Source organism: Erythrolamprus reginae, chromosome 9, assembly GCF_031021105.1.
Source record: "Erythrolamprus reginae isolate rEryReg1 chromosome 9, rEryReg1.hap1, whole genome shotgun sequence".
Taxonomy (NCBI): Eukaryota; Metazoa; Chordata; class Lepidosauria; order Squamata; family Dipsadidae; genus Erythrolamprus; species Erythrolamprus reginae.
In genome coordinates, this window is record NC_091958.1 from 17,703,046 (window position 1) to 17,723,148 (window position 20,103).

Genomic DNA, 20,103 nt, shown 5'->3' on the forward strand with positions numbered 1-20,103 from the left:
TTACATAAAGCATCTCCCCCCCATTCTATTAGATGTGGTTCCTCAGGTAGCTGGATATTTTTGCAGCTTAGAAATGTTGCTACACGATCCATTTTAGGCAGTGCTTTTGAGTTAATAATGCAACATTGTTAAGTCTTTTCACCATGATAAAATCTTACCTGCTTTTCTGGGTACAAAGCACCGGAGGGCAGGACAAGAAACAATGGATGGAAACCCATCAAGGAGAGAAGCAACTTAGAACTAAGAAGTTTCCTGACAGTTAGAACAATTAATCAGTGGAACAGCTTGCCACCAGAAGTTGTAAATGCTCCAACACTGGGAGTTTTTAAGATGTTGGATAACCCTTTTGTCTGAAGTGGTGTAGGGTTTCCTGCTTAAGCAGGGGTTGGACTAGAAGACCTCCAAGGTCCCTTACAACTCTATTGTTATATTTATTTATTTTATTTATTTATTGGATTTGTATGCTGCCCCTCTCCATAGACTCGGGGCGGCTAACAACAATGATAAAAACAGCATGTAACAATCCAATTAATAAAACAACTAAAAACTCTTATTATAAAACCAAACATACATACAAACATACCATGCATAACTTGTAATGGCCTAGGGGGAAGGAATATCTTAACTCCCCCATGCCTGGCGGCATAAGTGAGTCTTGAGTAGTTTGCAAAAGACAGGGAGGGTGGGGGCAGCTCTAATCTCTGGGGGGAGTTGGATCCAGAGGGCTGGGGCCACCACAGAGAAGGCTCTTCCCCTGGGGCCCGCCAAACGACATTGTTTAGTCGACGGGACCTGGAGAAGGCCAACTCTATGGGACCTTATTGGTTGCTGGGATTCGTGCGGTAACAGGCGGTTCCGGAGGAAATCTGGTCCAATACCATGTAGGGCTTTAAAGGTCATGACCAACACTTTGAATTATGACCGGAAACTGATCGGCAGCCAATGCAAGCCGCGGAGTGTTGAAGAAACGTGGGCAAATCTTGGAAGCCCCACAACGGCTCTCGTGGCTGCGTTCTGCACGATCTGAAGTTTCCAAACACTTTTCAAAGGTAGCCCCATGTAGAGAGCATTGCAGTAATCAAACCTCGAGGTGATGAGGGCATGAGTGACTGTGAGCAATGACTCCCTGTCCAAATAGGGCCGCAACTGGTGCACTAGGCGAACCTGGGCAAATGCCCTCCTTGCCACAGCCGAAAGATGATGTTCCAATGTCAGCTGTGGATCGAGGAGGATGCCCAAGTTGCGAACCCTCTCTGAGAGGGTCAGTAGTTCCCCCCCCAGGGTAATGGACGGACAGATGGAATTGTTCTTGGGAGGCAAGACCCACAGCCACTCCGTCTTGTCTGGGTTGAGTTTGAGTTTGTTGACACCCATCCAGGCCCCAACAGCCTCCAGGCACCGACACATCACTTCCACTGCTTCGTTGACTGGACATTATTATTATCCATCTTTTTTTGCATAGCTAGTGCTCATTAACTAAAGTAAGATGAAGCGATGCTTAAAAGAAAAGATTTTTTTTTAAACAAAATGTTTGTCAGGCTGGACAAATAATTAAGATTTGACAGCAGTTACTTTTTGGCCTCTTCCTCTTAATTTTTATCTTTTCTGATGAGAAGAAAGAGGGGGAGAAGGAAGAAGAGGAGATTTGGTATCTAAAGAACAATGGAATAAATTTACTTAGAAATATTTTCTTCTTTATCAAATGTGGATTCTGTCATCGAGAAAGTGTCCCAAACCACACTCATTATTTTGATACTTATCTAAGTCATAGTGATGGAATGTAGCATGATTTGCACAATTTGGAATCCTCCAAATTGAAACCTGAAAACATGACAACAATTCACAGCATCATATTTCTCTTGTTTTAAAAACCAGCTGGCAATAGTTCATAGTTATAGTTTATTATATTTGTATGCTGCCCCTCTCTGAAGACCTGGGGCGGCTCACAACATAACAGTGATAATAACATAGTAAAATCCCTAACTATACAATCATTCACATACAACCTAATCCATCATACAGTAAGGCCGAAAGCATAATAAAAAAGGGGGGAGAAGGTGGTAATTATCCCCACCCCTGGCGACAAAGGTGGGTCTTCAGCATTTTACAGAAGGCGAGGAGGGTGGGGGCTGTTCGAATCTCTGGAGGGAGTTGATTCCAGAGGGCCGGGGCTGCCACAGAGAAGGCTCTTCCCCTGGGTCCCGCCAGCTGACATAGTTTGGTCACAGGACCCGGAGAAGGCTAACTCTGTGGGACCTAATCGGCCGCTGGGATTCATGCGGCAGAAGGCGGTCTCGGAGATATTCTGGTCCGATGCCATAATAAATAGCCTAGAAATGGGCCTATTAAGAATATGAATTAAATGTTAAGAATTTACTCACGTTGAATAAATTATCCCAACAGACCGAAAATATAAGCTGATGTATACATCTCCTGATCACGTTGTCTAACTTTACCAGGCAAAGTTCTTTAGAGTTTCATGCCATGTGTAGCTATTTTCACCGTGCGCTAAATGTAAGCCTTTTAACTGGATATGTCAGGCACTGAATTTAGGGTTTTCTGCATGCTTAGCTGAAGCATCAGAGCTCAACTAGGAGATTTCCCTTTCGTTCTCAAATGAACGATGCAAAATGAAAGTTTACCTGTGGCTCAAGTTGTTTGCACTGTGGAAGGATAGCTTTCCAAGAAATGAAAGCTTTCCATTTCATTTCCTAAAGAGATTTGCCAATGAATATTAGTTCAGACCCAGAACTAATAATTCCTTAATCTTCTTGTAGCACATGGTTATAATGGTTATAATACCAGCTTTATCCACAAGCTTCTTAAGACCCATTGATGGGCTAGATCCTGAAAGTGCCATTAGTTACTGGATTAAAAACTGTGACTTCTTCAAATGTTGCCTGCCTCTTAATTAGCTGTGGAGTTTATCCATGTTGGATGGTTTTGTATTTAATGTTTCATGTGCCTTTCAAAGCATTTGTCTCTCTTCTCTGTATTTATAACATTTTACACAGTTTGACGGTACGCCCTGTACAGGAGATCCTGTTCTTATTTCCTACACTAAGAATAGAAAATATATATGAAAAGGAAATTTACCTGTGGCTCAATTTATGTGCACTGTGGAAGGATAGATTAGTAGGTATCAATTGAAATGGATATTAATTTATATAGGTTTGATTCAGATACAGATGGAATCACAATTTTGGTTTGGTTAAATTGTGTTAACACTGAAAATCCCATTGAACTGCCAATTTGATCTGAAGACAATTTTTGATGAAGTTATTCAACATAACTGGTTTCAAATCAAAATTCCATAGCATAATTGTGAGAATATCTACTGTCCTTGGTTAATTTTTTGTATAGGGTGTTAGATGAATGGAATGATAATAGTTCCTTTCATGATTTTATCAAACCTTTCTATTGGTAAATTATGTGAATGATTATTAGAGAACCTAAAGAGCCAGGTTGTTACTTGATCAAAATCTGATCAATGAGAATTTTGATCAAAGTGATCAGCTCTATTGGTTTTTCATCTAATACAGCAAGACTCTTATCAGGGAGATCTAAATTGGCTTGATTGTATCCATATGGCCCAGACTTTCATGTGTGTTATAGAAACTTATGAGAAACCCAGCAAACCCAGCTCATAATTTGGATGAATAATGTGGTTGTCATGAAACCAAATCTGTTCACTCTTCAGGAAACATTATGAGGCCCTTATTTGGAAACAGATTGTATGCTATCAATTGAACTGATTTTGATGTGAGTGTCTTTATGGGTTTCTTAACCTCTATTGAAAAGTGTTTCTCTCCTCCTACACATAACCTATTAACATATTTGCACCAGCAGGGGTGACCTGAGAGACTGAACTGGTTTCTGTTGTGTTATATTTTATTTGGGTTAACCTCCCCACCAAAAAAAAATAAAAATGTTTATAAGTTATCGTAGCAATCTTAGCCCTTAGTAACATCTGAGCAAATCCATTAAGTGCTGTGTAGTTGCACAGGTGAGCAATTGAGACCATATACCACGAGAGCAATGCAAACATAAAACTGGTGCATAATGAGGAAGTGGGTTTATTAAACAGAGTACATTAGATTGGAGCTGTCCAATTTTCAGGAGTGGACAGATCCGGGTAAAGTTGGAGTTAACCTATAAACCTTAAAAGACTTGCAGAAGGAAACAATGTTTAGCTGTAATTAGAATTTGGATGCCTCTAACTTCTCTTTGATTTTGTGGTTCCTGTGATAATCGACTGTATGTAAATGTTGTTTATCTAACGAGCAAACAGAACATATGGACAAAGCAAAAGTGAAGAACATAGTTTACATTGGAGGCACATTTTTATCACTAAATGTGATGCTCTGAGAGCCAGAGTGAAAAGGGTAGAGAAATAGACTAATGCATAACTTTTCTCAGAAACATGTGTCCTATAGAAACATCTGTCCTATGTGCATGCACAGAAGAACCCCCCCCCTAAAAAAAAATTCGGCTTCTGCAAATGTGGAGTTTTTTTAAAAATCAGAAAAATACAAAAAGATGGCAGCATCCACGGACCAACCAAACTGTGACATCACCAGCAGGTCACTACCAGTTCAGGCAAACCAGTTCAAACTGGGAGGAACTCATCTCTGTCCTCTCCCCACCTTTCCTTTCTCCTACTGAAGTATGCAATTTTATCCCTCTGCTTTGGTGAAATATTATAAGAGTGTTTGAGTTCTTTCACTAGGAAAAATAATTAAATGTTAAAAGTAAGAGGGAGGGAGGGAGAGAGAGATGATGGAATCTGATGTGTGATGCTATTTGGATAACAATTGGGCAGGAGACAATTATGATACTTACCAAATCGCTACTCAAACATTTGAAAAGTGTTAACTAGGGCGTATGAAGGGACAGTTTGTAGCTGTATACAAGGAAGTGTCAAAGGTACTGTCCTAGAATTAGATAAAGCAACCACTTGGGTTCTATTTGAAGATTTGATTTGTTTAAATCAGGAGGAGGGGAGGAAGTTTCATGTCCCCCCAAAATAGATGGCTTCTTTTTAATTAGATTCTCAACAACAAAATAATTAGGACAACAAAAAACTAGCTGTATATGGTAATCCCATTGTCGTTACATTGAAAACAGACAAAATGTCGCATTGAAGACAGACAAAATGTCATTATTCAGTGGTGGTAAAGAGGAGGTATCTAGGCAGAGGGGCACAATTTATTCATTCATTCATTCATTCATTCATTCATTCATTCATTCATTCATTCAATTTTTATGCCGCCCTTCTCCTTAGACTCAGGACGGCTTACAACATGTTAGCAATAGCACTTTTTTAAACAGAGTTAGGCTATTGCCCCCACAATCCGGGTCCTCATTTTACCCACCTCGGAAGGATGGAAGGCTGAGTCAACCTTGAGCTGGTGATGAGATTTGAACCGCTGACCTTCAGATCTACAAGTCAGCTTCAGTGGCCTGCAGTACAGCACTCTACCTGCTGCGCCACCCCGGCTCATTTAGAGTTTTCAGACACATGATTGGCTAAATCATGTCACTTCCCATCCTTGGAGGCTAGCTACACCTACTAGGGAGAATGCTGGTTACTGTTTGTGACCATCTAAATAGTCAGAGATCACCCATCTTTTGAATTAGATGGAATTGGAGGAAATTATAATGCTCCAGATGCTGCTAAAAACTTATATCCAATATATATATATATATATATTCCTTCACCTATTTTCCCCACAATAACAACTCTATGAGGAGAGTTGGGATAAAAGAGAGTGATTGGCCCAAGGTCATCCAGCCAAATTTCATAGCTGAGGTGGAACTAAAACTTAGCTTCTTTTGATTTCGAACCTGGCGCCTTAAACTCTAGATCAGTGATGGCAAACCTTTTTTCCCCTTGGGTTCTGAAAAAACGTGTATGCATGCTATCGCACATGCACGAGTGCCCACACTTGTAATTCAGTGCCTATGAATGGCAAAAACAGCTTCCTCCACCCCACGGAGGCCTGTTCCCCAACTTCAGGGGGCCCAGTAGGTTCGTGTTTTGCCCTCCCCAGGCTCCAAAGGGTTCCCTGGAGCTGGGGCAGAGGATAAAACCCCCCTCTCCCATTCTCCCCAAGAGGCTCTCTGGAAACAAAAAACGCTCTCCCAGAGCCTCTGTGTGAGCCAAAAACCAGCAGGGCGGCACACAGATGCACTTTGGAGCTGAGTTAGGGCAACAGCTCATGTGCCAGCAGATAGGGCTCCGCGTGTCCCCTTTGGCACACTTGCCATAGGTTCACCATCACTGTTCTAGACCATTTAGACAAGGGCTGTCAAACTTATGGCCCGCAGGCCGGATGCGTCATGCGCTGGCCATGCCCATGCCTGGTTCAGTCAAGTGGAAAAAAATCATGATATGTCACGTGATGTCACCATGATGACATGCGTTTGACACTCCTGATTTAGACCATCATATTGTTGCCTTAATATTAGAAGTAACAAATTGTTTCTTAAAACCAAGCAAAAAAAAAGTTTTATGCTTGAGTAAAAGTGAAACAGTGAGCACTTAACTCACTAGGATTCTCTCCCATCTGTAACTGGATTCAGTCCAGATTCCCTTAATTACACTAAGAGAGCAGCTTTCCTTCTGATTGGACTTGTAGAAAGGGAACCTAAAATGTTAAAGCACTAATCTAAAGGATGAAAGATTTAAATTAATGTAGTAAAACTATTTTTAAAGGAACCGTAGTTCTTCACTTTTCAATCCAATAAATTTAAAAAATGAATATCGCTATAGATTGTTTTTAACTGGTATTCCACATTGCATTGTTTCTGTATCCAAGGCAGATGGTCATCTTTCAGCTAAAGTGACTGCCTACATTTCATTCCAAATTTTAGTCTCAGCTGCAGAAGCTGGGTGGCCTCTGAAAGTTTATAAAGAGGAGAATAATCTGAGAGTCTATCTCACATTTTCCACGCAACCCACACAGAAAAGAGAAGCCAGCATTAGGGATATTTTCCATTATCTATAACAAGAAATGGGAAATGTTTTCAGACATTTGCATGCAATTCTATTAGGATAAAGAGATAATTTGGGGGTTTAGCCTTTGCACATTTAATTGTTTTGATGGTCAGATAACCAAGGCTCTAAACCTTATAGAGAACTTTAACATAAACAGGGCAGAATTTCTGTTGTGAAAGTTATCTATCCAGTACCAGAAATGCAATGAATATAATAATTAGAACAACACATTTAGATGATGCGCTCATGTATTTGTAGTTTAGCAGGGAGGTAAACACTTGCACGGAATGTATGGAAACTCCCAGTCCAGCTGACACAAAGGGCTCATCAAGAAATTTCCCAGCGATGGTATCCATAGCCCTGAAATGAAAGGGATACACCTTGGGAAAAGAAAATCTATGACAATCTAGACAAACAATTGAAATGCAAATATATCTTCTTGCATCTTCTTGCCTTGAAATAGAGAATCTTGTTGCCTCTGCAGCATGAAGCACCTTTTTGAGTTTCACAAAAGATTCTTCTTCACTATAAAGCTCATTTGTAAAGTTTGTTCCCAGCTATCCATTGTGTCCCCATATTATTCTCTCTCTCTTTTTTTGTTGATTAATCATTCAACTCTTTTCGAGTCTTCATGACCCAAAGAACATCATTTTGTCTTCATTTTGCAAGTTGGTAATTGCTCTTCCCGAGCTTGCAAGCCTCCCTTCCCTCCCTCTTTCCTTCCTTCCTTCATTCCTGCCTTCCTCCCTCCCTCCTTCCCTCTCTTCCATTCCCTTTCCTTCCTCTACTCAGTAATCACGATTTTGACTTTCTTGTGTCCTTATTGACTGTCTCTGTGCACTTTGTCTTTTGTTGACCTTCCTTTCAATAGCTTCAGGATCTTCTCCAGTGACGCCTGCCCTTGCATTGTACGTCTAATATGTGTAAGCTGTAGCTTCATTATTTATGCCTACAGCGAACAGTTTGGTTTTGCTTCAACTAGTCTTGAATTATTTGTTTTCCTTGTGGTCCAAAGAGTTCTCTACAATTTTCTCTAGTGCCTCAAATCAAAGACAGGACTTTTACTTTGTTCAGGCTTTCTGATAGTCCAGCTTTACATTACAGCTGGGAAAACCATGGCCTTCACAATACATGCCTTTGATATCAATGCGATATATTTGCATTTCAATTGTTTGTCTAGATTGTCATAGATTTTCTTTTCCCAAGGTGTATCCCTTTCATTTCAGGGCTATGGATACCATCGCTGGGAAATTTTGAACCTAGGAAAATAAATCATGTTATTCTTTAAACTTCTTCCATCATAACATCTTTGCATTACCCCATTGTTATTATTATTGCTATTATTATTTTGTAAGTCTTAAAGATTAAATTGAGCACACCATGAGCACATTGGAGTTCCCAGGTGCCAGGTTGTTTTATGCTCTAAAATACAGTGGGCTAGCCTTGGTTATTTCTTGATATTTTTTTAAAAAAAATAGTTTTAAATGTGTGTTTAACATAAAGGTTAATTTCATTAGTAAACTTATATGTTATTATCAAGAGGAAGTTTGAAAAAGGAGTACTTTTGATAAAAAAATGTCTATAAGTAAAATTAATAAAATGTGTTAATGGAAAACAAGATCAATTTGATATATGTGAATCTATCAGGTGATTGAATGAGATTTAAATACAGATTAAATATAGAAAGTTAGAAGTACATAAGTGCACTGGTGTGCCTTTTGTCCCCTGTCCAATTGTCTTTCCTTTCTTTCTCCTATCTTATATACTCTCTTCCTTTCATATATCCTCTCCTCTAAGTTCACTTTCACCCTCATTTATATTATCACATGTCTACTTTTCTTCCTATGTATTTGTGCATTTGACAAATGAATAAATAAGTAAAATAAATAAATGAATAAATAATAAATAAATAAATAAATACTATATAAGAAATGTAGATTTGGAGTGTTAACAGTTAAATTGGGCTTTAAAAAACCTTTAAATACTTGGGGAGTACCAAATACACATTGCTAAGAGGAAGATGGGGGGAAGTTTGAAATGGGATTTGTTTGTTTTTTATTTTAGTTTTTAGTATTAATAGGTTACAGAGGGGTATTTAGCTTTTAATAAAATGTATAAAGAGAGAATAAAGACACTTTGGTTGAATGTTTAATAAGTTAGAAGTATGGTTTCTACTAAATATCTGAAGAAACGTCAATGATGAAATTTAATTACATTTGACAATTGGTTCAACTGGATGACAAAACTAGAATACTGTAGTATGCAGGAGGGAGAATGAACTATTTACCAACAAAATATTTTTTATTTTATTGTACTAAAATAGAAGGTGTATTGCATTGATGAGTGCAATTGGAGAGAGGGAGAAAAAAAATCCTACCCCCCCTCCCCAAAAAAAAAGATTTTGGAGGACTAATAAATAAATAAATAAAATACAATGGGCTAATTTTTGCTTTAAAAAAAATCTATGGAAAACCCACCAAAATTCAAGAAGGCTGGTACATATAGGTGGGCAAATATAGTCTGGAGGACAGAAGGGAAAGAGAGGGGGCATGATTGAAACATTTAAATATGTTAAAGGGTTAGATAAGGTTCAGTCAATCTTCTATGATTCTATGTTTCCAAGGCTAAAAATCTGAAAGATTTCAAATGGAAATCTCGACAGATTTCAAATGGAAATCAAAATCAAATGGAATTCTCGACATTTCACAGAGCCTCTGAGGCAAGAGTTGGTCACCCTACTCCAAGTTGTAAGCAGCATGCCAAAGCAAGTTTTTTTTTTTTTTTTAAAGAAGTAATTCACCATGGTAGATGGACAAATCACCATTTGAAGAGAGCATTGTGCATGTCAGACCAGTATCTGATCTTCCTGTTTGGCTTTTGTCCCAGCTGCCGCACATGGTTCAGATAAAAGTTAGAACATGCCAGTCTTGTAATACGATGGCTTGCAAAGATTGTGGTCTTGAAAAATTGCTCTAGTGATGGATGCTGAATATCAGGAATGAGGAGTGCCAGGTTTTCAATACATTTACAGATTTCTGCAGATTTAACAAATACATAGAAACATAGAAGATTGACGGCAGAGAAAGACCTCATGGTCCATCTAGTCTGCCCTTATACTATTTCCTGCATTTTATCTTAGGATGGATATATGTTTATCCCAGGCACGTTTAAATTCAGTCACTGTGGATTTACCAACCACATCTGCTGGAAGTTTGTTCCAAGCATCTACTACTCTTTCAGTAAAATAATATTTTCTCACGTTGCTTCTGTTCTTTCCCCCAACTAACCTCAGATTGTGCCCCCTTGTTCTTGTGTTCACTTTCCTATTAAAAACACTTCCCTCCTGAACCTTAATTTTAACCTTTTAACATATTTAAATGTTTCGATCATGTCCCCCCCTTTCCCCTCTCTTCTCCAGACTATACAGACTGAGTTCATGAAGTCTTTCCTGATAGGTTTGATGCTTAAGACCTTCTACCATTTTGGTAGTCCGTCTTTGGACCCGTTCATTTTTTATCATTTTGTAGGTGAAGTCTCCAGAACTGAGCACAGTATTTCAAATGCGGTCTCACCAGCGCTCTATACAGTGGGATCATGTGATGGCACATTAGAGGGAGGGGTTGTACAGGGAGATAACCAGGGGGACAACATCCCAGTTAGGACTTTGCCAACATCCCAGTTAGAACTTTCTCAATATTTCTGTTTTTTCATAGATTTGGAAAAAAAACAAAAAAACCACATCCTATTTTGAAAGTCTGCTAACAACATACAGTGTTCTGTTTTCTCTCTCTTTTTTCCATTACCCTTTTTTTCTTCTAACTGGCAGTAAATGATGTGAAGCATCATCCCGAATTTTCCACCTAGTTCCATTTGACTCTGATGTTATAAGAGAGGTGGCTTCGCAAATAACAGCTGAACTGAAAGCAGTTTAAAACAACCGATGTTCCAAAATCCCAATTCTCATTTTTTTTTAAAGTTGGTGTCCGTTCTCTCCCCCCCATTTCCCTGTGGCCATCCTCTGCATCTGTCACAGTACTGACAATTGTGTTTTGCCCTTTTCTAAACAGATATTTGATGGTGAAATGCTTTGTCTATGACAGTTTTATGATAAAGAAAAATAGGCTTGACAAAGGGGAACTGCATGCCAGCTGGGAAACGGTTGCCTAATTATTCATTCACCTATTAGCAGTGTAAAACATAGCTGACAATAGTTGATTGGTAAAACAGAGTTCTGCGGAGGGTTTTTTAAGCCGGTAACAAAGAAATACCCTAATACAAGGTGGGAGTTGTGTTGAATACTCAAGGATGCAGAACACTTTATATGCCTTCCCTGGTTTTAAAAACCATTCACGAATGTCAGTTCATGAAAAAACAGTTTTAAAAAGAGGAATTTCATGAAAAAATTGTCGATTGTTGGTTAGCCTGTATTTTTAAAGGAGCTAATTTTATTCCCAGTTCCTCAGCTTCTCTGCTGACAATTCACAGCTATTTATTAAATTATTCTGTGCTTGAGATTTTGTAATACATACCGTATTTTTCGGAGTTTAAGACACACCAGAATATAAGATGCACTTTAATTTGGGGGGAGGAAAACAGAGAAAATATTCATCTGGCTAGCGTCCTTAGTCTGGTCAGCTTCAGCACGTTATTTTATCCCCTGGTTAAGGACCTTAAAAAAATTATTCTGAGAAAGTAGTAAGTAACAAGCAACAAGCTTGCAAGCCAGTAAGAGCTGAGAACATCATTAGCACCTGGAAAGAAAGAGTCTGAGCAGGTAGAGCAACGGAAAAAACTTTGCAAAGATTTAGGGCTTGGAAAACATTCTTCTTTGCAGATAATAACAATCAAAGAGCTTGCAAGCCAGTAAGGGCTGGGAACATTGTTAGCACCTGGTTAGGGCTGGAAAGAAACTTACTCGGAGCAAGTTAGAGCAATGAAAAAAAAACCTGTTAGGGCTCGGAAAACATTCTTGGCAGAGAAAAACAATGAAAGAGCCTGCAGGGTAAAGCTAGAAAGATTATTAGCATCTAGTTAGGGCTGGGTGTGTATGCATCTTATACATTCAGAGTATAAGACACACCCAAATTAGCAACCTCTTTTAGGGAGGAAAAAGATGCCTCTTATATCTGCAGCCAATCCTCGATTTATGACCCGAACTGAATCCAGCATTTCTGTTGCTAAGTGAGATATTTGTTAGGTGAGCTTTGCCTCCTTTTACGACCTTTCCTGCCATGGTTGTTAAGTGAATCTTTGCAGTAGTTAAGTTAGTAGTAAGCTTGTTAAAGGAATCTGTATTCCCTGTTGACTTGGTTTGTCAGAAGGTTCACATGACTCTAGGACAACTTTCATAAATATGAGTCAGTTTGCCAAGCAACTGAATTTTGTGCATATGACAGTAGGGATGTTGCACTGGTCGTAAGTGTGAAAAACGGCCATAAATCACTTTTGTCAGTGGTGGTGTAACTTTGAACGGTCAACTAAACATACTGTTGTACAACCAGGGGGACAAAGAAGACATCCATTAAAAACACATACAATATTGGGAAGTTTTTTGTGCAAGTAGATTTACTACAAAAAATTAGGCAAAAAATAAATAAATAGAAGAGTGTTGCTGTGCTTGAGATTTTCTGTTTTAATGAAGAGAGGTAATACAAAAGACCTCCAGCTAAATGACAACATAAAACTGGGATGAAACAGTTCTTGATTGAGTGGCATCTAACCCTGCATTTCACGTCTGGGTCTCACATTAAAACATTATTTATTTTTATCTTGATTGGGTAAATAAACCACAGGCAGTTTAATGGATCAGCACAATAATTATGAGTTATTTGGTCAATTTGTAATTTGCTTTCTGTACAGTTTCAGTGACTCTTCCTTTGCCTGCGGAGTGATTACAAGCTCAAGGGACATATAAAAACCAGGAATAAGCTAAAATACTCTAAATGAACCATGTGTACCTTATTAACATATTACTCTAAGACACATTTGTAACCAGTATATCAAAAGCAAAGCATAGCTTCAAACTCACTTTTATTGCCTTATTATCATTTGCTCACTGACCCCATTTGCATAACTTTGTAAGGCAAAAATTAAAACACTGTGGCTTTATCTAGACCATCCTCCTGTTTTTCATATTGAACAATTTATTTATTTATTTATTTATTTATTTATTTATTTAGTTAGTTAGTTAGTTAGTTAGTTAGTTAGTGCATTTATATGCTTCTCACTCCAAAATGGACTCTGAGTGGCTCTGAGTGTATAGGTCAGTGATAGGGAACCTTTTTTTCCCAAAAAAGCATATGCACACATGCTATCATACACGCATGAGTGCCCACACCCATAATTCAATGCCTGGAGAGGGCACAAACGGCCTCACCTGCCCCCCCCCCCCCCCCCGACACCCTCTGGAGGCCAGAAATGCCCCATTTCCAACCTTCTAGTTGGCTTAGTAGGCTATTCTAAAGCCTGAGAAGGGCGGAAACACCTTTCCCCACCTCCCTCTGAAAGCTTTACTTACTCCTCGGGAGTAAGGTTTGGGTCTAATTGGGTCTAACCGCCCTAGCTTACTTAAGGGATGATAACAATAGCAAAACCTCTGCATGAAACAACATTTGTTCATTCAGGTGCCTTTGTGTTCTTGAAAACATCTGCTCAGCTTATCTGTTTTGGTTTTCTTCCTGTGGACTGCTTCTAGGCATTTTGCCAATCCTTTTAAGCTTCTTGAGATATCCAGGACTAATTGCTTAGACTTAATTTATGACTCTATGGACTTCTGCTAGTTGTTAATTAACAGCTGCCCCTCCCCCGCTTTAACTTGTGTTTCTGTGTATGAACTGCAAGTTTATTAGTAGTCGTTAATTGAGTAAACCTAGGTTTGAACACACTGCATGTGTGCTACATTCTTTCTGGTCCGTAGGAGCAGAGCACTTATATTCATGATGGTTGCAGAGTTCTGGGGTCACTTTTGTGGCCTTCTGACATACAAAGTCTAGGTTTGTCAAAACAACCAAGTGACTAACTTAACATCTGCAGCGATTGATTTAGCAATGGTGACAATAAAGGTCCTCAAATGGGATGAAGCTCACTTAACAACTGTCTCACTTAGCAGCAGAAATGTTGAACTCAGTTGTAGTTGTCAGTTGAGGACTTCCTGTATATAGGAAGCAATATGAAAGTACTTCCATGCTCAAAGGGTTGCTACTCTAAAGTAGGGAAATTCTACATTCTACAGATATCCTTCAGTAGTCCTGTCAATCACAATATAAATATTAGCAGAACCGTGGTGGCGCAGTGGTTAAAGTGCAGTACTGCAGGCTGCTTCTGTTGATCACAGGCTGCCAACGGTTTGGCAATCGAATCTCACCAGGCTCCAGGTTGACTCAGCCTTTCATTCATTCATTCATTCATTCATTTATTCATTTATTGGATTTGTATGCTGCCCCTCTCCGTAGATTCGGGGCGGCTAACAACAGTAATAAAAACAGCATATAACAATCCAATATTAAAACAGTTAAAACCCTTATTATAAAACCAAACATACATACAGACATACCATGCATAAAATTGTAAAGGCCTAGGGGGAACGAGTATCCCAGTTCCCCAATGCCTGGCGGCAGAGGTGGGTTTTAAGAAGCTTACGAAAGGCAAGGAGGGTGGGGGCAACTCTAATCTCTGGGGGGAGTTGGTTCCAGAGGGCCAGGGCCGCCACAGAGAAGGCTCTTCCCCTGGGTCCCGCCAAGCGACATTGTTTAGTTGACGGGACCCGGAGAAGACCCACTCTGTGGGACCTAACTGGTCGCTGGGATTCATGCAGCAGAAGGCGGTCCCTGAGATAATCTGGTCCTTCTGAGGTTATAAAATGAGGAGCCAAATTGTTGGGAGACAATAGGCTGAGTCTGTAAACCACTTAGAGAGGACTGTAAAAACACTGTGAAGCAGTATATAAGTCTAAGTGGTATTGCTAAGTGCTTGTGCTATCAAAGTACAAAAGAAAACAAAAACCTTATGTTGTGTGTACTTTCAAAAAGGGTTTCAATTCCTGTTGGTTTAATCTGCATCCCTGGTATAGCTGTCCTTTCCCATTGTGAATGTCTTGTTTTGCAGACTCTAATTTTGTCACTGATATTTTTCAACGGACTCATCAATGCCTTCGCTTTTTTTGTTTCCAGGAAGGCAATTAGCACATTTTTAAGAATATGTAAATAGATACATACATAAACAATATCTGCATGTACTCCAATGAAGCTGCCAGATGTTCTAAGAATGGACACCACCAATCACTTATTTAATAAGCAGGAAAGGAAATTCAAGTTTACTCGCCGGAAATGGATAGTTTCTGCCACAAAAGTTGACAGTATTATCATTTTTATCCCTGCTGCCTCAGGGGCTGCTAATCCATTATTATAGACTGCATGTTCAATATGCAGAGAACGTGTGAATAAATTCAGCTTGCTGCAATTGACTTTTGTGGTTTCTTTTCTAATGTCTATATTTTCTATTATATTATTTCTTTTTTTTTAAATGAGGAGATTGGGGGAAAACCTGATGCAAGGATGCTTTCTAAGTTTCTAAGTTTCAGAGCTCAACCCAGAGTTGGGTGGTCTTAAGGAAATTCAGATGATCTCATCAAGTGGCAGGCGTCTCTGCTCAGTTTGCGCAAGAGTAGCCTTCCAAGCTATCAAGTAAAGACTGGTTCTGGTCTCATGGAAGACATGTGGCCTTCCAAGTCATTTTCTGATCCATACTTTGCAGGTATTTAAAGATGTTGCTCAGCATGGCAAGAGTACTGAACTTTGGGCAAAAAAGATAATAATAATAATAATAATAATAATAATAATAATAATAATAATAATAACAACAACAACAACAACAACAACAATAACAATAATAATTTATTAGATTTGTATGCCGCCCCTCTCTGAAGACTCGGGGCGGCTCACAACAATAATAAAAACAATACTATAGCGAAACAAATCTAGTATTAAAAAAGAAGCATATAAAACCCTATCATATTTAAAAACCAAACAACACATACATACCAAACATAAAATATAAAAGCCTGGGGAAAGGTGTCTCAACTCCCCCTTGCCTGGCGGTATAGATGGGTCTTGAGTAGTTTACAAAAGACAAGAAGGGTGGGGGCAGTTCTAATCTCCGGGGGGGAGTTGATTCCAGAGGGCCGGGGCCACCACAGAGAAGGCTCTTCCCCGGGGCCCGCCAATCGACATTGTTTAGTCGATGGGACCCAGAGAAGGCCAACTCTGTGGGACCTTATCGGTCGCTGGGATTCGTGCGGTAGCAGGCGGTTCCAGAGAAGTGCCATGGGATGTGCAAGTAAAAACAGTAACTTGATGACAACAGATAGAGACCCCTTACACAGAACATTGACTAAATACACCTCCCATTCTTCATGAAGATGAGCTTTGGAATGGGGGAAACAATGTTTCCAGCCTGTTCATGGGTCTATATATGAGGCATTTTGTTTTTAGGCTAAAAATCAGAATCCAGAACAGGGATGAAATCCAGCAGGTTTCGACAGGTTCTAGAGGACTGGTAGCGGAAATTTTGAGTAGTTCTGAGAACTGGCAAATACCACCTGCAGCTGGCCCCAGAGTGGGGTGGGAATGGGGATTTTGCAATATCCTTCCCCTGGAGTGGGGAGTGAATTGAGATTTTGCAATATCCTTCCCCTGGAATGGGGAGGGAATGAGGATTTTGCAGTATCCTTTCCCCGGAGTGGGGACAGAATGGAGATTTTGCAGTATCCTTCCCCAGGAGTGGGGAGGGAATGGAGATTTTGCAGTATCCTTCCCCAGGAGTGGGGAGAGAATGGAGATTTTGCAGTATCCTTCCCCTGGAGTGGGGAGAGAATGGAGATTTTGCAGTATCCTTCCCCTGGAGTATAGAGGGAATGGAGATTTTGCAGTATCCTTCCCCAGGAGTGGGGAGAGAATGGAGATTTTGCAGTATCCTTCCCCAGGAGTGGGGAGAGAATGGAGATTTTGCAGTATCCTTCCCCAGGAGTGGGGAGAGAATGGAGATTTTGCAGTATCCTTCCCCAGGAGTGGGGAGAGAATGGAGATTTTGCAGTATCCTTCCCCAGGAGTGGGGAGAGAATGGAGATTTTGCAGTATCCTTCCCCAGGAGTGGGGAGAGAATGGAGATTTTGCAGTATCCTTCCCCAGGAGTGGGGAGAGAATGGAGATTTTGCAGTATCCTTCCCCAGGAGTGGGGAGAGAATGGAGATTTTGCAGTATCCTTCCCCAGGAGTGGGGAGAGAATGGAGATTTTGCAGTATCCTTCCCCTGGAGTGGGGAGAGAATGGAGATTTTGCAGTATCCTTCCCCTGGAGTATAGAGGGAATGGAGATTTTGCAGTATCCTTCCCCAGGAGTGGGGAGAGAATGGAGATTTTGCAGTATCCTTCCCCAGGAGTGGGGAGAGAATGGAGATTTTGCAGTATCCTTCCCCAGGAGTGGGGAGAGAATGGAGATTTTGCAGTATCCTTCCCCAGGAGTGGGGAGAGAATGGAGATTTTGCAGTATCCTTCCCCAGGAGTGGGGAAGCCACACCAGGCCCACCAAGCCAGCCCACAGAACTGGTAGTAAAAAAAAGGATTTCATCATTGATCTAAAAATTTAAGTCACCCATTTAAGCCATCCAAATTCCCTTGACACTGTTAGATGCTTTAAGAGACCTATTTATCCATTGTTCCTGACCAGACTGAAAGCAAATAAGTATTGGCCACTATGCACTGTATGGCATCCATCCAGAACTAAGTAGGCCATGCCTTGGTTGTGTGTTGTTATGAATACATTGCTCTTCTGGCCTAATGTAAATCACTAATAGAAACATTGGCTTGGCAATAAGAACAGCAACAATATTCAGAGTTCCTTGATATCTGAAGTATCTTTCTTAGGTGAAGAGGGACAAAGACTGCCGGGGGCAATTTATCTGCTTGAATTAAACATAGATGGAATCTAAAACTGAAGCATCTTTGAAGACTAACAGTTGATCATTAAAGATCAAATGTAGGATAGTTTTGTGTGTGTGCGCACAGCCTGTTTTTAGGGAACTGTTTACCCATGCTCATCTATAGGTGTAAATAAATATATTCTGAAGGCATTAGTTCTCTTTTAATTTTTCTTTTCCCTTCTTTTCGTCTCCCTGCCTGCCTGGGGCTGCCTAAAGCAAAGTAGTTCATCCTGCTGTGCAGAAGAGCCAAATGTGAAGAGAAGTAAAATCAAACTACAGAATTAATTGTGAATTTAGAAGGTTTCACAACTGAAATGGAAAGATTTGAGTATGGTCAGACTAGTAGTGGCTGCTATTTTTAATGCTGGCTTCTCCTTTAGAAATCATTAGAATCATTAGAACTGCAAGGAATATCATTGGACTCCAGCTACCATCCCTGCACGATATCTTCACATCTCACTGTTTTAGGAAGGTGCACAACATACTCAGAGACTCTTCTCATCCTGCTTACAATCTTTTTGGACTGATGCCTTCTTGCAGAAGATAAAGAACAATATAATAATAATAATAATAATAATAATAATAATAATAATAATAATTATTATTATTATTATTATTATTATTATTATTATTATTATTATTATTATTATTATTATTTATTGGATTTGTATGCCGCCCCTCTCCGCAGACTCGGGGCGGCTAACAACAATAATAAACACAACATGTACAATCCAATAATAAAAAACAACTAAAAACCCCTATTCTAAAACCAAACATACACAGAAACATACCTTGTAATGGCCTAGGGGGAAGAGCTATCTCAACTCCCCCATGCCTGACGGTATAAATGAGTCTTGAGTAGTTTACGAAATACAGGGAGGGTGGGGGCAGTTCTAATCTCCGGGGGGAGTTGGTTCCAGAGGGCCGCCACAGAGAAGGCTCTTCCTCTGGGGCCCGCCAAATGACATTGTTTAGTCGACGGGACCCGGAGAAGGCCAACTCTTTGGGACCTTATCAGTCGCTGGGATTCGTGTGGTAGCAGGCGGTTCCGGAGGTAATCTTGAACAACACTTTTTCTGAACAGTTTTTATCCCATAGCTATAATTGCACTTAACAATTAACTAGGGGGTCACCATCAGTGAACTGCTGGACAGCACTACTTGGTCTGTTGTGCAGATGTTGAATGGTTCAGGTGAGAAATTGTGGCGGGTTGAGCATGTTCTTTCGGATTGTTATGTATGTTGAGATTGGTCTTTGGTGTCATACGGATTTTGTTGCAAGGGGATACTGTGTATATACATACAATGACAATGAGGTATTTATTATTTATTATTATTACTTCTGGAATCCTTTCTAGCATGTATATTTTCCAGAGAGTAAAATGGAATCAGGCAAGTGCACTCCTTTCTGAGTTGAGGTGCAAGATAAACATAGCTTCACCCCGAGCCATAGAATGACACAGTGATGGTTAGGATAGTCACCTTTGCCACTGAGCATTTAGTTTGTAGAGATATATCCGTGAAGCAGTAAAGAGGATGTCCACCTAGATATTCAGATAAGCCAAAACAACTGGCAATTAATTAGATGAGTGATCCCCAAACCAGATCCCCAAATTTCATATATATTAAATATGTTGGACTAGACAAGCCAGTGGCTATATCTAGATGGGTTCTTCTTGTGTTATTGCATTTTAAATATTGCCGTTGAATGAAGATGGTTTCAAGAGAATGAGCCCCAATATTCAATCCAATTTCTTTATTCTTTCTTTCTCCAGCCATCATCAAAACTGCTCTTTCAAACATGGACCGGGAAGCCAAGGAGGAATATACCGTGGTTATCCAAGCAAAGGATATGGGTGGACATATGGGTGGACTTTCTGGAACCACCACAGTGACTATTACTCTGACTGATGTCAATGACAATGCTCCAAAGTTTGCACAAAGTAAGTGACATTTCTGATGCATCCACTTGAATATAATAGAATAGAATAGAATTTTTATTGGCCAAGTGTGATTGGATACACAATAAACTTGTCTTGGTGCATATATTTTCAGTGCACATAAAATAAAATATATGTTCATCAAGAATCATAAGATACCACAATTATCCGAGTACAAATAAATATTCCAA

At 39.8% G+C, this 20,103-nt stretch overlaps 1 protein-coding gene across 6 annotated transcripts in view; it reads left to right on the forward strand.

Annotated features, from left to right (window-relative positions):
- The window catches only part of LOC139171918 (cadherin-8), a 292,669-nt gene that overhangs the window by 145,027 nt on the left and 127,539 nt on the right, over window positions 1–20,103 (forward strand). For all 6 annotated transcript variants that reach the window (XM_070760413.1, XM_070760417.1, XM_070760418.1 and 3 more), the window contains exon 4: window positions 19,748–19,915. In XM_070760413.1, coding sequence (XP_070616514.1) covers window positions 19,748–19,915 — 168 coding nt within the window. The remainder of the gene's footprint in view (window positions 1–19,747; window positions 19,916–20,103) is intronic.